At 34.9% G+C, this 18,274-nt stretch overlaps 1 protein-coding gene across 1 annotated transcript; it reads right to left on the reverse strand.

Annotated features, from left to right (window-relative positions):
* Positions 1-486: 486 nt before the first annotated feature.
* Positions 487-16,845, reverse strand: LOC131162038 (purine permease 1-like). The gene is made up of 2 exons (XM_058118141.1): positions 15,779-16,845; positions 487-977 (listed from the first exon to the last, which is right to left on the reverse strand). Exons 1-2 carry the CDS (start codon positions 16,499-16,501, stop codon positions 636-638), a joined length of 1,065 nt encoding a protein of 354 aa, XP_057974124.1. The 5' UTR covers positions 16,502-16,845; the 3' UTR covers positions 487-635.
* Positions 16,846-18,274: the final 1,429 nt, after the last annotated feature.

Consider the following 18,274-nt stretch of genomic DNA (forward strand, 5'->3'; position numbering starts at 1 on the left):
TCAGATTATCTATATGTTTTGAGGTTTTAGAAATTTGAACTTAGCTGATGACTATGCTAAAAATGTTCTTTCCCTGTATACTGCTGCCATCATTTGCCTCGGGAAAAAAGCTAACTGGATTTCCACCTCCTCACGCAGACACCCTCAAGTCATTTCTTCGGTATTCAGATAATACTAGTGTTGTAAGGGATTATGAAAATTGGTATTCATATGGATCGAAATTGAATATTCTGCCTGGTATTGTGAGAGTCCCATTTATAAATATTGCAGGATTCGTTGCTATTTGAATTCAAGTTGGAAGTTGTATGTTGCATTCGGAAAGCGCGCTCTCCCGTTCTTGATGTGTTGGCAAGTGCGCTGTGGAGTGCATAGACTCCTAATACCTACCACCCTGAGCCATTTTACATCAACAGATGCGCGTGGATGGTCACAGCTGTGAAATGACGAATGTTAGCTTTTTGGAATGTGGTGTCTTGGAAAAACGTGTCATGGAAATGCAAACTTTAGCTTTAGATTGTCATGATGATGGTGGCACACCACCAAAAAAAAAAAAAAAAAAATACAAGCCATAGTAAAAGTTGGTGTGCGCCGGCCATCATGCCATAGTTTCTGGGGTTGGATAATTTTTCTTGGCATTATGCCGTGAGAGTCTGAGGCATCTCTGTTTCTGGGGTTTGATCATCTTTTTTCTTGGAATGCTTTGTCTCGCCATAGAAGTAGGAAGCAAAGCCCCATAGAGAGAGGGCAAGGGCAACCCCTTTCTCAGCCTGAAACTTCTCCTTGTAAAAAATGACGGCTAAAAGCTCTGTCACTGGGAGCAGAACTGCAATTACAATACCAGAAAACAAGGAGGAGGAGCAGAAGATGACCCCGATTGCTCCTATAAAGAAAAATTGCAAAATGATTGCGCTCCACACCAACACCAGATAGTATGTCTTTTCTCCAAGTTCAAATTCTTTTCCCTCTCTTGAAATTTCCTACAAAGGAATATATAGTTGATCAATTAGTAAATCTTTCACAAAAATGAGTTCCACCAGCATGCATGCCCCCATTTGTTTTTTGAGGTGTCTGCATGGTCTGGTGGTGCAATTGGCACTTGATGGCACACTACAAGTCACAGTTTAATAGGGGGGATGGAGAGTAGTGCTAACATAGATTATTCAACAGAAACCCCTAGATTGGATGATGTAAATTTAAATATATGTCCAACAGATACAACCACTTGAAAATGCACGATAAAGTGCAAGTACAGAATGGATTGGCTATAAAACAGTGTTTCTTCCTTCTACAACTTTTTAATTTCCTTTATCAGTCGCATTATAATTTTTTTCATTGTAGGTGGCATTACAATCTTTGTTTACCTTTCAAATTCATCTTCATTTACGCAATAATGGGTTAATCTTTTGCACGCCAATTGTGGTTGGGTATAAACTTTTAAGTAATATTTGTAACATGCCTCAAAACTGCTATCTGCTACTATATAGTTTTATTTTCCTTAAACCCCTGCTCCTACAATCTTACTTATTTGTCATGGATGCTGGTGCCACAAGACATGCAAATAATGAGTATTCAAAAGGTTTGAACCAAAGAGACTCTCTCTCTCTCTCTCTCTCTCTCTTGTTTTTTTTTTTTTTTTTTTTGAAGGTAAGAAAGAATATATCAACACTAGGGGCAAATTATTACAGAGAATTAACAAGGAAAGAACAAGAAAAAACAATTTTGAAGCTAAATAGTTTCTATTGTAGCATGTTCACCCAAAACAATTTTATGAGAAATACAATATGAATTTCCCCTTTTATTCTCAAATAAATGACGAGTTTCTAGCTCGCCAAATAGAATAGATGCTTGTAGTCCAAGCCAATTTTCTCATAGTAGCATATCTACTATTTTCTTAGACGAGCAATTCTGTAAATCTTTTCATCCCATGAAGAATAGTGAGACATTAGATTTAAAGACTACAAAACTTTAAACTAAAAAGGACCCATAGCAGCCAAAGAAAATGCGGTCTCTAGTCTCAAGAGCTTGCTGGCAAAAAGAATGCACACAGAAGATATATTGTCCCAGGCAGATATTCTACTAATTAAGAGTGGACTATCCGTTCTAAACACCAAGCCAAGCAGCAAATGAGAATTCGGGAATAGCTACTTTGAAGCACATGCGGGAGAGTTTTTGTCACTGGGAACACTATTTCGACATCGTCTTTGGCGACGATGTTGAAATCCTAAAACTTTAAACACCTATATCTCCTTCATTTGAACTTCAAATTAAGGGTCAATTTCTTTTATATAACTCCTTTTGATCCCAAGAATCGTTTTCAAGCAAAAACTCGCCCAAAACCTGTGAAAATCAATCTATTTCAAGCTTAGCCAACCATCATCAGCAACCATGGCGATGGCTGGATTCTGATTGTTTTGGGACTTTTTGACTGAATTTTCCTACTTCTTTTGATCCTAGGATTAAGGTTTGACCTACACACTCCATTAATGTAAAAGTCGTTCTTTTTCAAATTCTCCTATCCTCTCCATTTTTTTTTTTTTTCCAAACAGCTATGCTTCAATGAGTTCTTGTATAACTTTAAGGTATAGAAATTTGAGCTTTCAATAAAACCAAGCCAAAAACTCTTAACTTTAAATGATTTTACGCTCTTGCCATGTTGGATCTTCCTCTTTAGACACAATACAAAGTTAAAACGTATAATATTCTAGATTTTAATGAGAAAATAATATTAAAAGACCTACCTTGTATATTAGTGCTCTGAATCTTTGAAAAATTTTACATTTTTTGCATGTCAACCTCTCAATTCTGATAGTCTCCTTCTTTTCTTCATTTCTCTCTCCTCTTTCCCTTTCTTAGATGTGCAACCCTCCTTTGTGCTCAATGTGCTCCCCTTCTTTGTCTCCAATCTCCTTTTGTGTGCCTTTTTTTTTTTTTCATTGAACATATCTTGCCTTCCCCTTCTTTGAAACTTAAACCCCTTTAAATAGAGCAAGGCTAGGGCTTCATTCTTTCTCCTCTTCCAAAAATGCCCCTCATCTTAGAAAGAGCTAACTCCCACGTCCAATGGAGGTGTTTGGGCCCTCTTTCTACCTTACCCTTGTCTAATTTTCAAATAAAATGAGGATAAACCTTCCTTCTTGATTAAATGAGCATCAAATCGCAATATTAAAGCTTTATACTACTCTAAATGAAGGATTTGTCCATTGAAATGCAAAGGAAAAGAACCAAATTTCAATTAACTTCTTTTGAACTCCCATTAACTCTTGAATTGCTCTTTTAACCTTCAATGAGTCTCAATTCTAGCTAAATTGGCCCTAGACAAAAAATAGGGTGTCAATAGCTACTACCTTTTATATGTTTTCTATCATAAGTTCTTAGGAGACATATAAAGACAAATACCACTATTTTGGCCTTGAGGCAATTTAGCCAATTGGCACCAATGAGTGTGAGATGAATCCCAAGTTAAAGGAGAATCTATGAGCAAGCTCTGGTAGGGTTCAAGGATGGAAATGAGCCTTGGTTTGGGTTAGAACTACCTTAAAGAAGACTACTTGTGAACCAAGAAAGTTGTAATGGTTGAATAGCTACTGAGAAATTCGTACAATGCAATAGCTAAATGTAAAAAAGGATTATGAGACCACCTGATAAGTGCCAAGTCAATTAGGGATCACCTTTGTTTTAAAGCTTAGTGAGGGTGCCTGGTAAGTACCAAGTCAATTACATAGGGGCATCCCGAGTTAGAAAAGCAGAATGAGTCCTAATAAGAATCTACCTAGTTATGTAGGGATCACCTATGCTTCAAAAGTTAATGTGGGCTTCTTGGTAAGTACCGAGTCAATTACACAAGGGTAACCCAATTTAAAAGGTCATTGGTGGGGAATTTGTTGTCATTTCGGGGTTAAAGTAAAGGTTACCATAGCTAAGGATTGCACCGCCATTCTGGGGTTAAGGTAAAGGTAACCATTGTTGGGTATTGCACCATCATTTTGAGATTGAGTGAAAGGTAATCACTGTTAGGGAGTGAACCGCCATTTTAGGGTTAAGTGAAAAGTAATCACCATTGAGGATTGCATCACCATTCCGGGGTTGAATGAAAGGTCACAGTAGCTGGGGACCGTGTCACCATTCTAGGGTTGAAAGAAAGGTTATAATAATTGGGGGATTGCGCTGCTATTCTTGGGTTGAAGTAAAGGTAACCATTGTTGGGGATTGCACTACCATTCTAGGGTTGAAGTAAAGGCAACCACCATTGGGGATTGTGTCGCATTCTAAGGTTGAAGTAGAGGTAACCACCATTAGGGATTGTATAGCCATTCTAGGGTTGGAGTAAAGGCAACCATCATTGGGGATTGCACTGCCATTCTAAAGTTGAAGTAGAGGTAACCACTATTGGGGATCACCATTTCGATGTTGAATGAAAGGTAACCATCATTGGGGATTGTGTTGCCATTACAGGGTTGAATGAAAGCTAACCACCACTAAGGATTGTGTTGCCATTCTCAGGTTGAAAGTAAAAATAATTATCGTTAGGGAGTGTGGCACCATTTTGGAGTTGAACAAAAGGTAACCACCGTTGAGGATTGTGCCATCATTTCAAAATTGAAGTAAAGGTAACCTTCGTTGGGGATTACGCTACCATTTTGGGGTTGAAATTAAAAGATACAAATGACTTGACTAAGAGTGAATGCCAATCTATGAGATGTTTCCTTATAGAGGTGATGTACCATGCAAATGATTTGCTATGAAGCTATGACATGCTAAACCTAGACTTGGTGGAAGGACATGCAAATTTTGACTAGATTTGATGTTAAATGCAAATGCTATTTTTGTTCCTTTTCACTTTGAGAATGTCATGCAAATATTGAGCTTGATGCAAATGAAAATCCTACTATAAGATGCTGAATGTATATTTTTCTCTTCTAAAAAGAACATAGTTTATACAGGTGAAGATGGAAATGATAAGGAACCTTGGTGAGGTCCACCTCACCATGTAGGTGTTGATAGGAAAAAGGGTCATCGGTAGGACCTTGTCCACTTATGTCGAGGAGGAAAAACCAACCAGAAAGACAAAATTAATTACATGGAGCTTAAAGAATGACTGTTGGTAAGACCTAGTCGACTACCCAAAGCTGAGGAGGTAAAAATCACCTGATAAGATCTAATCAATTCCTCATGGGATCAATCGAACATGAATGCCATCATCGTGCGTTGGGGGAACTAATCAACTATCCTAAGTTGAGGGATGAAAAAAAAAAATTGGCATAGCCTAGGCCAAGATTAATGGTTCTAGATTGACTTGTTGCATTAATATGCTTAGTGCAAGTGCAAAATTTTTCCCTGTTTGATGAAAATGACTTAAAAGCATATGCATATGACATGCAATTCTAGTATTGGAATGATATGCAAGGTGCAAACAATCTTGTGAATGCTTGACACCTTTTGATGAATTGTAGCTCTTTTTGAAAAGGACACCTTAATGATTTGAAATTTCCTAACTTCATAATACTCAACGAGCACTTTGCAAAAATTCTAGAAAATATGGACTATCTAGTTCTTAAGCCTTTGAAAAATGCATACATTATGAAGACAAGAATTCAAGTCTCATGTTATCATGGCTACTCATATCACCTCCAATTTTTCAATCATTGACATAATGATATACAAAAAGGATGCAAAATCTAGTATTTTAGAGTTTTAAGGCTTATGGTTAGTCAAAAAAATTGATATATTGGCTAGCATTGAAGATGGTCACATGATGCTTTTCCAAAGAAAGTGGTTCATTCCCAATGCCTTTCCTCTCTTTTGAGTACTTTGTAGAAATTTATAGTTTTCACCAAAGGTTGCCTCTACATGCACACCACCCTTAAGGGTTTTCGCAATGCATATAGACATTTTATTTTGTTTTCTCCACTACCATGCTAGTGACCAGTGAAAATGTGTAATCATGTTGACAACGTAATGATTTGCCCCAAAACACTTGGAAAACCCTAAGAAAAAATTACAAGCTTGTTTGGAAATTTTTTATATTAGTTTTCAAGATTTTTTTTTTTTTTTTGCAATTTCTATGAATTTTTATTAATTTACAAAGGTTATTATAAAAGGGGTTATTATAAAACATAAATTTAAAGAAAAAAAGCTCAAATAAAATCTTTTAAAATTAAGAGCAGCCTAATTAAAGAAAAATTGAAAATAAATAAAATAAATTAAGAAAACATTTTAAAAATAAAATAGAATTAAAATAGGTTATTAAAATAAATTAATAAAAATAAAAAATGAATAACGGTCGAATTGGTGACTATTCCAAGGGGCCACCGCATGTAGCACGTGTGGGAGAGTTGCTGTCGCCAGGAACACTATTCTGGAATTATCTTCGGTGACTCACTAGCGACGAGGCGGAATCCTAAAACTTTGAATGCCCATGTCTCCTTCTTTTGACCCTAGGATTAATGTTTGACCTATTTTACACCCTATGGACACTCTGTGAATGTAAAAATCACTTTTTTAAACTCACCTCTCCTCTCCCTTTTATCTTTAAGACGTAAAAATTCGAGCTTTCAATAAAATCAAGCTAAAAACCCTAACTTTAAATGATCTTACCTTCTCTCTACGTCGGATCATCCTCTTCGGCCATAAAACAAAGTTAAATCATACAACATACGAAATTTTTTAGCGAGAAAACAAAATTAAACGACGTACCTTGTATATTGGTTGTTGGCCTTACAAGGCTTAAAACCTTATTTTGATGATAACAAATCAGAAGAACTTAACATATTTGGTTAAGTGATGATTTAGGATCTAACCATTCAAGATCAAGTGACTCAAAGTGATTATGATCAATATCAAGTGCTTGACAAGAGTGTTAAAAACTCAAACTTAATGCTACAAAATGTTATGAAGTTAAAGTCTATTGAAACTTGAAGTCAAGTCAAATATAAAGAATCAAAGCAAAATACATGAAGACATTGAAGAGTAAAGCAAATACATGAAGACTTAGAGTTTAGAAAGTTATAGTCTTGAAAGATTCTCATGTAAGTACTTCAAACGATTTCAATATGGATATATGAAACTCTTAGGTTAAATACTTGGACCTAAATACCTTTTAAAATACTTGAAAAATATTTTTATTAGGTCAAAAATTATTTAAAAAATGTTAAAATTATTTTTAGAATGTAAAGTACAAAAACAGGATTTTCCAAATTCTCTTATTTTTTCTATATCCGCATTGATGTGCATTTTTCTCTATCAAGTACTCCTTATCTTAAAATGCATTCAACTTGAAAGTTATGAGATTTTATTTTAGTGTTCAGTTGATACCAAGAGTTTATAATTTGGAGTTGTATAGAAAAAGTTATGACCAAAATACTTAAAAGTGGTCAAAGCTGTCACGTTGCTGATCCTTGTTTGTTCAGGCGACTGACAAGCTAACAGAACCTAGTCAGGCGACTGACCCTATACTGTGCTGAAAAAATATGTTGAATTAAAGGCTCAAGAGACTAACTCAACCTCTCAGGCGACTGACTTTCAATTTTTCACTTTTAAAATAACGAGGGAATGTTTCCAAAATGGATTTCTTGGGCTCCAAACTCTTTCAATACTTGGGAAACACTCCTAACAACTTGGGAAATATGAAAATATATTTTTTAATTCTATAAATACATGTTGATTTCAAGAATTAAAATAACCCAACAAGAAAATCAATCTTAATTTTCATATTTTCAAAGCTCTCTCATTGAATACTCTTGCTGAGATTTTGCAGATTTAACGGCCACGGTTCTTGTGTTCTTAACTAAGTTTTACGATCTAAGAAAGAACCCCAGTGATATCTTCTTGAACTTCATCTTTCTATATTGTGATTTTGATTTAAGTATATAGATTTCAATTGTACTAATCTACTCTTTTGAGAGTGTCATTGTACACCAAATTGTTTCTTATTTCTTTTGTAGTTTTTGATGGTTCAAGGTTGGTTGAATCGTTGCACCGAGAGTGGGGTATCGCTTGGAGAGAGGGCTCCACCCTAATTGAAGGATGGATTGTAACAGTTTGCTTCGCCCGTAAAGAAGCGTTATAGTGGAATCCTTAGGTGGTCTTACCTAAGGCGAGGATGTAGGCGGGTATAGCCAAACCTCATAAAAACCTTGGTCTCGCCCTCTACCCTTACTCCTTAAATTTCTGCGTATATATATAAATTGCATGGTTGTGTATCTAAGTGCAGGAAGCTAAAATATTGAGATTGAGAAAACTTTTAATGTAAAGAAGTATGCTGATTAATCTTTTGGGGAAACCTTAAAGGGAGTACGTTGATTAATCGTTTGCGAAAACCTTGGTTAAAAGGAAGTGCATAAAATCCATAAATATAAGGATTTTATCAAACTCTACGCTGAGTTACACAAACGCTGAATCAAGGAAGTGCTACTGAAACTTTTATATTGGTTAAATAACTTGTTGATTGGTTGATTGATTGACATTGTTGAAAGTATCACATTAAGAATCATTGACTTGTGTTGATATTAAGTGTGGATTGTCGTTGGTTTAATTAAGCATTAAAAATCAAATCATTCTTGTGTGTTTGCTAAGTTTACAAAAAGTTGTGAATTTGTAAAAAGATTTAAAAGAAACTTTTAAAAACCCAATTCACCCCCCTCTTGGGACTATACCTTAGTTTTCAATTGGTATTAGAGCAGGGTTATAGAAAATCTTAATTAGAAGCTATATAAAGATCTAAATGGCACACATAAGTGTAGCTCCCTTTGGAGAGGGTCAATCCTCAACCAGACCTTCGATCTTTTATGGTCTTAACTATACTTTTTGAAAATAAAGAATGAGAATCTACCTTCAAACCATGGACTAGAAAGCATGGAGGGTGTTCACACATAGTGATCTTATCCCTACCAAACTTATAGATGGAAAAGAAGTACCCAAAGAAGAAAAAGACATGACCGAAAATGATCATAAGATATTACAAGTTAACCCAAGTGCTATAAATGCTTTTTATATTGTGCTCTTGACATAAATGAATTCAATAGGGTCATGACATGCAAAATAGCAAAAGAGATATGGGACAAACTAGAGGTAACCTATGAAGATACCGTTGATGTGAGAGATAATAGAATTGATATGCTTACTAGCGAGCATGAAATTTTTAGGATGAATCCTTGATGAATCTATTACAAATATATACACTAGGTTCACTAATATTATAAACTACCTCAATGTCTTAGGGAAAACATACTCTACATATGATATAATCCAAAAAATACTTAAAGGGCTTCCACCCATTTGGGAACCTAAAGTCACAACAATTATGGAAGGAATAAACCTTAAGAATACCTCCTTAGATGAACTAATTGGATCCCTTCTCACATATAAGATGACAATAAACAAAAAATGTGGAAAATCTAAAGCCCAGAAATCTGTTGCATTTAAAACCTCATATGAAAGCTCTAGCGATGAAGATGAAGAACAAATTGATGCAAATGATGTAGCCCTCATAACCAAAAGACTTGCAAAAATTCTTAGAAATAAGAATAAACTTACTAGAAAATTTAGGGACTCAAAATCAGATAAAGAAGAAACCAATTAAAAGGAATCAAGGAATAAAATCCCTACATGCTATAATTGCAAGAAGAAAGGACAGATAAAACCGGATTGTCCACAGCTTATGAAGGATTCTAAAAGGAAAAAGAGAAAGGCAATGAAGGCCACTACATGGGACAATCTAAGTTCTAGTAGTTTAGAAAATGAATAAAGTGAACAAGAGTTTGAAAATGGTTGTCTTATGGCATGGGATGATGATGATGATGTACATAGTTCCTCATCCAAAACATTTAATGATTCATGTAATGAATCCTGTTCATCTGATGAATCTAGTGATTGTAGTATGCCATCTTATTAAGATATACAAAGTGAATTATTCAAAATTCGTAAGATTCTAGTTAAAGTGACCAAACGGTATACGTTGTTGAAAAATAAGAATGAAGCTGTAATGATCGAATTAAAATAAAAAAATCTTGCCGAAAGAGAAAAGGATTTAAAAATCAAGAAATTAGAAAGTAAGAATGAAAAAGTGATGAAAGAAATAGAAGATCTACGATCCCAGTTCTCTATGGAAAATAAAAAAAATTATATATTTCTGAACTAAAACAAAATCAGAAGAATGTCTCAAAATCAAGAAAAGGGTAAATATATACAAAACTCAGAAATCTGTGATCTTAAGAGAAAAATTGAGGATCAAGCCAAAATCATCTACAACTTCACTAAAGGAAAAGAAAATCTTGATAAAATGATTGGCACACAAAGAATGTCCTTGAATAAAGAAGACATAAGATTCAATGGAGTTGAGAATATAAGGAAAAGGAACCTCTATATGGGGAACTTTACAAAAGCCTCCAAAGATTATGCTAGCACTACCTCAAATGTTTACACACATATCACATGTTTTCTATGTAAGGAGAAATGACACATTAAGTTTGAATGTCCATTAAAAAGAAGGGGTGCAAAAATTAGACAAGTTCGGAGAATAAAAGAATCAATTCTTGTTAAACCATTAAGACCCAAGAAAGTATGGGTACTAAGATAAAAGCCTTAACTCCTTGATCATATTAGAAGAAGCCAATAAGATAGAAATTGAACAAAGTTGAAATGAAATATATCTTTCTTGAAGATTAATATTGATGACATTAGTGTGAAAATCATTAATATAAAACAAGGCATTGTTGGCCACAATCAATGGATGAATTGTACAAGGCTTATTTGTCTTGTGTTGCTCCTTGCATTAGAATGCATAAGTTTATTGATAACCTTCTCTCTTTTATTAATGTCAAAAAGGGGGAGAGAGATTTGAGTTGAAAATTTGAGTATGAAATAAATTGGTATATAAATTGTATGCAATAAATTGGTATCTATGAAATTTATTGGTATCCATGAGCATGTTAATTGATATTTGAGCATGACAACATATTTTATCCATGAGCATAATATGATATTAGTATTAGTATTTATGAAATTTATTGGTATCCATGAGCATGTTAATTGATATTTGAGCATGACAACATATTTGTATCCATGAACATGATATGATATTGACAATGGATTATGTTAAATTTTCTTTTGCTGAATGATGAATGATTATGTTTTGATTGAAATATATGCTTGCTTATGGATCTTGTTATTGTGATCTAAATGCGAAAATTTTTTTTGTCCTTAGTACTGCTATGTAATATTTGTTTCGGTCTATCCTTTTGTTAATATAAAAAGGGAGAGAAAATTTAACAAAACTCATGAATGTGAGCAAACTGAGCATGAGCATGACATGATTATTTTGAAAACATGACTGACATTGATGATTGCTAATGATGACTGATAATGATGATAGCTTTTCATGATATTTATATTCATATTAATAATACATGGAAACATAGTTTGTACTTTAAGAATGAAATTCTAAATCTATTGAATATGAAATACATTTCATTCTGGGGGAGTTATACTTGTCATGATTTATGTTCATTACTAAAAATTATTGAAAACTCTAATATACAATCTTTTGTATTTTCTCATGCTACTTTGAGACTTATTGTCTATCTTTTTATGCATGATGAATGCAAAATTCTATTTTGTATCTTCACTAGATATATACTTTTGCTTTTGGTTGCTCATTACCTTGGCATTTATATATTTTTCTTGATATCTTACTCTCTTTGATTGATGTCAAAAGGGGGAGAATTTTTGGGCAAAAATTGAGCATGACTCTACATAGTATGTATATGACTTGCAATGAATTGATATGAACTGTTGAATATTGGCTCAACTATGAAATGATGTATATGAGCATGATATTGAAATTGATATTGATTTTGATATTGCAAATATTGTTAAGTTGATGCTTATTGTAAGGGGGAGCCTTTTTAAGGGTTACTCAATTTTTTGCTCCTTATTTGTCATCATCAAAAAGGGGGAGATTGTTGGTCGTACAAGACTTAAAATCTTATTTTGATGATAATAAATCAGAGGAATTTAACATATTTGGTTAAATGATTATTCAGGACTCAAGTATTCAAGATCAAGTGACTCAAGCTGATTATGATCAATATCAAGTGCTCGACAGGAGTGTTAAAAGCTCGACCTTAATGCTACAAGATGTTATTAAGATAAAGTCTATTGAAACTTGAAGTCAAGTCAAATATAAAGAGTCAAAGCAAATTCATGAAGACATTGAAGAGCAAAGCAAATACATGAAGATTTAGAACTTAAAAAGTTATAGTTTGGAAAGAGTCTCATGTAAGTACTTCAAACAATTTCAATATGAATATATGAAACTCTTAGGCTAAATACTTGGACTTAAATACCTTTTAAAGTACTTGGAAAATATTTTTATAAGGTCAAAAATTATTTCAAAAAGATTAAAATTATTTTTGGAATGAAAAGCACCAAAATATGATTTTCCAAATTTTGTTATTTTTTCTATATCCGCGTTGATATGCATTTTTCTTTATCCAAAACTCCTTATCCTAAAAAGTGTTCAACTTGAAAGTTATGGGATTTTTTCTTCGATTTATGTTGATACCAAGAACGTCTAATTTGGAGTTGTATAGAAAAAAGTTATAACCAAAATACTAAAGGGTGGTTGAAGTTGTCAGGTGACTGACCCTTGTCTGTTCAGGCGACTGACAAACAGATAGAACCTGGTTAGGAGACTAACCTCTCAGGGTCATGCGACTGACCCTATATCGTGTTGCAAAAATACGCTGAATTAAAGGCTCAGGCGATTGACCCAACCCCTCAGGCGACTGACCTTCGATTTTTCAAATTTAAAACAGCGAGGGAATGTTTCCAAAATAGATTTCTTGGGCTCCAAACTCTTTTAATACTTGGGAAACACTCCAAGCAACTTGGGTAACACAAAAATATACCTTTTAACTCTATAAATACATGTTGATTTCAAGAATTAAAGCAACCCAATAAGAAAATCAATCTTAATTATCATATTTTCAAAGCTCTCTCATTGAATACTCTTGCTCACACTCTTGCTGAGATTTTTCCGATTTAAAGGCCACAGTTCTTATATTCTTAACTGAGTTTTACAATCTAAGAAAAAACTCCGGTGATATCTTCTTGAGCTTCATCTTTCTATATTGTGATTTTGATTGTGATTTCAATTGTACTAATATACTCTTTTGAGAGTGTCATTGCACACCAAATTGTTTCTTGTTTCTTTTGTAGTTTTTGATGGTTCAAGGTTGGTTGAATTGTTGTACCGAACGTGGGGTATCACTTGGAGAGGAGGCTCCACCCTAATTGAATGAGGGATTGTAACGATTTGCTTCGCTAGTAAAGAAGTGTTATAGTGGAATCCTTAGGTGGTCTTGCCAAAGGTGAGGACGTAGGCAAGTATAGCCGAACCTCATAAAAACCTTGGTCTCACTCTCTACCCTTACTCTTTAAATTTCTGCATATACATATATAAATTGTGTGGTTATGTATCTAAGTTCAGGAAGTTGAAATATTGAGATTGAGAAAACTTTTAATTTAAAGAAATACATTGATTAATCTTTTGCGAAAACCTTAAAGGTTGATTAATCGTTTGCGAAAATCTTGGTTAAAAGGAAGTGCATAAAATCCATAAATATAAGGATTTTATCAAACTCTAGGCTGAGTTACACAAACGCTGAATCAAGGAAGTGCTACTAAAACTTATATATTGGTTAAATAACTTGTTGATTGGTTGATTGATTGATTGATTGACATTGTTGAAAGTATCACATTAAGAATCATTGACTTGTGTTGATATTAAGTGTGGATTGTGTGTGGTTGGTTTAATTAAGTATTAAAAATCAAATCACTCTTGTGTGTTTGCTAAGTTTACAAAAGGTTGTGAATTTGTAAAAAGATTCAAAAGAAACTTTTAAAAACTCAATTCACCCTTCCTCTTGGGACTACATCTTAGTTTTCATTGGTGTTTAGAATCTTTGAGAAATTTCATGTTTTTGAGTGTCGGCCTCTCAATTTCGATAGAGTGTCCTTTTTTTCTTCCTTTCTCTCTCCTTTCTCTGTAGCTTGGGCATGCAGCCTTCCTTTGTGCTCAACATGCTCCCCATCTTTGCCTCCAATCTCCTCATGTGCCTCTCTTTAAGTTGAACATATCTTGCTTCCCTGTTCTTTGAAACTTAAGCCTTTATAAATGGAGTAAAGCTAGGGCTTTCTTCTTTCTCTTCCAAAAATTTCCATCATCTTATAAGGAGTTTACTTTCATGCCTGATGGGGGTGTTTAGGCTTTCTATCTTATCCTTGTCTAATTTTTAATTAAAATGAGAATAAATATTCTCTGATTGAATGGACATCAAATCACAAAATTAAGGCTCCAAAATAGTTCGAATGCAGGATTTGCGCATTGAAATGTAGGTGAAAAGAACTAAATTTCAATTAACTACTCCTAAGCTCTCATTGACTCTTGAACTGCTCTTTTAAGCCTCAATTAGTCCCAATTTTGGCTAAATTGATCACAGACAAAATAGGATGTCAACAAAAACTTCTTCATCTTGGCATATTGATCTTATGAGTTCATAGGAATTTTGTTGAAAATGAAAGTCTCCAACAGTCGTGACCACTAATGCTAAGGATGATTCTTTTCCGTTTTCTTTTTATCTTGGTTTGATTTTCACAATTTCCAACAAAACAAAAGCATACTTAAAGTAGCTTCAGCAACAATCGTAATTTGATACCAAAGTATATATTTTAGGAGCTTTTAGTGAGCGGGGCTTAGAGAGAGTAGACTATACTTATCTTTTTCAACTACTTTTTGTTGGGGTCCACAACTGATTTTGGTAATGAAGCTCAATCATAGGATTGTTATGTAGAGTTTAGCCTTCATTAGGGGGTTAGTACCATACACATTGGCGATATACATAATTGAGGTGTACCGGTTGTGTCCAGTTGGTGTTTCTTTTGATGCACATGTCTAGTAAGACTTTGTTGTCAGAGCTGAGCTTGTGGATATGTATTTATTCATGTGCTCATCCTAGTTTATATGATTGTTCAGGTGATGACATAACTTTGTATGCTAAGAATTTGTAATTCTTAATTATTGTAGTTGAATGTCTACATCAAGTTTTAATTAGAAAAGACATATCATAACCTACTTCTAGTTAGTGAAAGCTTAAAAGCAGACTTTAATTCTATGATTTTTTCCATCACCGCAAAAATCTTTTACATAAATTAATTTTGGTGTCTTTATTGTATTTGTATTACTGATTTGTGTTGTTGATTATCGATAACTTTTAATTTTTCTAACTGATTATTTTACTTAGTATTGTTAAATGGGGGGAAGGTTTATCCTTGGCTCTTGTGTTTTGACCATCATATTTATTTATACCAAACACGGAATTCTATACGTCATCGGAAGAAAATAAAATAATAGCTTGAATTTCAATAATTGTAGTTAGCTACATGAACCTAGCTATCCTTTTGCCACAATATTCTCAACGGCCTTTCGCCCGGTTTGACTATTTGGTCGATGCTTTATTTGCGCCGTGCCTGGCGATGCTAGTTTAATTAATTTGTCGGTTCATGAAATAATACTAACCTTGCGGCTTATGTTTGCCTAGCTAGCTACCTAGCCTCTCTATCTGGTTTTGTTTAGCATTTAGGTAAGCGCGCCCTCAGCATACATACATATATATTAACATGCAGATAACATACTTACATACATATTTACATATAAACATGCGAATAATATATATTATAGAGAGAGAGAGAGAGAGAGAGAGAGAGAGAGAGAGAGGGTGACCTGGAAGTCTTTGTTGATCAGCATGCCTATGGTGCAGAAACCAGTGGCAAAGAAAGCCATGACTATCTGAATCTCCAGAACCAGTGAATAGGTAATGGCCTGCTTTGCCTTCTTGTACGTTAATTCCACCATGGGCAGCACCAGCCCATAGAGCGCCGCCGCCGCCAGCGTCATAAAGAACCCCAAATAATATTCCTTGTCCGTCTCGTTGTTAGGACGGTCGCTGCTCGCATGGATTCCCAAAACCACGGCTCCCATCGACAGCAAAACGACGGCGTTTACGGAATACGAGGTGAACCGCTGCCTGACCAGAAGGAAGGCGATCCCCGCCGTGAAGGCCAGCTGGGTGGCGATGATCAGCGATGACGTGGACACCGGAAGGCGCGCCATGCCGGAGGCGTAGAAGTAGTCGTCGAGGCCGGTGAGGATGCCGATGACGGCGGAAGCCAAGAAGAGGGGCGGCTTCATGAGGAAGAGACTGGCGGAGGAGCCGTCGGCGGCGCGGCGTCTCTGGATGTAAGCGACAGCGAGGGGTGGAAGAATGATGGGCCAGCCAGCGGTTTGGAGCCAGCTGGAAAGCCATATGCGCTTGCCGCCACGGAGAAAGTAGAGGCGCATCATTAGGGGGCCACCACAGTTGCCGAGCGCCAGCATGGCGCAGTTTAGCAGCAGGAGTGCCTTCTTCGCGGTGTTGCGCTCACTTTTGGTCGCCGTGATTTCCATGGTCGATCAATAAACTGATTTTGGCTGCGACCTTCTGGCTTGTTCTTAAATTTTTGTCTTTGCTTTCCTCACTGGCATAAAAGATAAGACAGCAGATCAGATAGCAAATTTTTGAGATGTATATTAGCCGGTCACTGGTCAGTGCGAGCGATACGAGAAGTAATTAATAAGCCTGAAATTATTGACTTTTACAACTTTTTATATTTGGAGTCCATATATATAATTATAATTTGACATCCATGCCGTTGGTCCTTGATCATCTTCAATTCATTAATTATTTTAAATGATAGATCCATACGAGAAATATTTAAGAAGGCAGAAATTATTGACTTTCGCCAAGTTTTCCTATTTATTTGTCCTTATATAATTATAATTTGTCATCATTCAATTCATTAATTACTTCAAATGATAAAGCGAAATGAAATAACATTAATGGAAGTGGAAGTGGAAGTGGTGTTTAAGTTTTGTACGAGAACATTAAAGAAAAAAAAAAAAAATGCAAATATAATTGAGCGAGGATAAATTTACGGAAATGAACTCAACCCATTTTTATGCAAAGTTTTCATATTTGGAGTCCATATATATAATTTGACATCCATGCCCTTGGGTACTTGATGACCTTCAATTTATTAATTATTTTAAATGATAAAGCGAAATGGCATGACATTAATACAAGTGGTGTTTGATTTTTTTTTATTTTTTTTTAACGCAAATATTAAGAAAAAACATAAATATAATCGGGTGGGGGAAAATTTATAGAAAAGAACTCAACCCTAAAAGTCGGTTGAGAATTTAAAAAAAAAAACACAAAAAACACAAAATTGACTTTGCAAAAGTCGGTTCTGTGTTTGACTAGACACACGACTCACATCTTGCCAGTCTACGTATGAAAAAAAAAAAAAAGTAAAAAGTAACACAATTGACTTTTGGAAAGTCAGTTATAAACAAAGCTTCCAGCATCTGCTCCTTCCCGAGGTAACTGCACGGAAAGTAAAACTAATTTAAGTCAAACCTGACTTTCCAAAAGTCGATTTTGACATGCACGTAACTAAAACCATGCACGTGTTTGGTGACCCCCCCTCGTGTTTGCTTACCCCCCTCTCCTTTAGCTACCTGTGTGCCCCATCTCCCTCCACCTTGTCTCCTATTTATTCTTCTTCATCCTCCCACTTCCCGCTCATCCTTTCTTCTTCTTTCTTTTCATTTATCTTCTTTTCTCCTCCAACCTCCCTCACCTTGATGAGAATCAACAAGCACCATTAAAGGATCTATTGCATGTTGTAGTTGGTCATATTACTAGAGAAAGATCCAAGAAGATTAAAGAAGCACTCAATGGGCTTATTCAAGAGATTTGAGTTGATTCTAAAATGGGGCATTCCAAGTTTGGCCCAAAGGAAGATGCAGGCGTAATAAACTTAATCCAAGCTATTGATGGGGCTGATCTTGCTTAATTGGGTGTAATTTCCTTAGCAAATGGTGTGGATTAATGATTGATTGACTTGCCTATTTTAGATTTGACCAATTAATTGGTTGATTGACTTTCCAGTTCCATACTAATTAATTGGCTAATTGGCTTGCCTATATTATAGTCTTATCTTCAGCCATACTTTATAAATAGCATGCACACATTGTAATGAAAGGAACATCGAATAGAAATCAAGAAAATGTGAGGTTTTGTTTCTTCTACTGGTTCTTCAGAGAAATTGTGAACTTATTAATGATTTTTCCTTGTGGCGTTTAAATTTTATACCTTTAATTCGTGATTCAATTATA

This window comes from Malania oleifera, chromosome 8 (assembly GCF_029873635.1).
Source record: "Malania oleifera isolate guangnan ecotype guangnan chromosome 8, ASM2987363v1, whole genome shotgun sequence".
Taxonomy (NCBI): Eukaryota; Viridiplantae; Streptophyta; class Magnoliopsida; order Santalales; family Ximeniaceae; genus Malania; species Malania oleifera.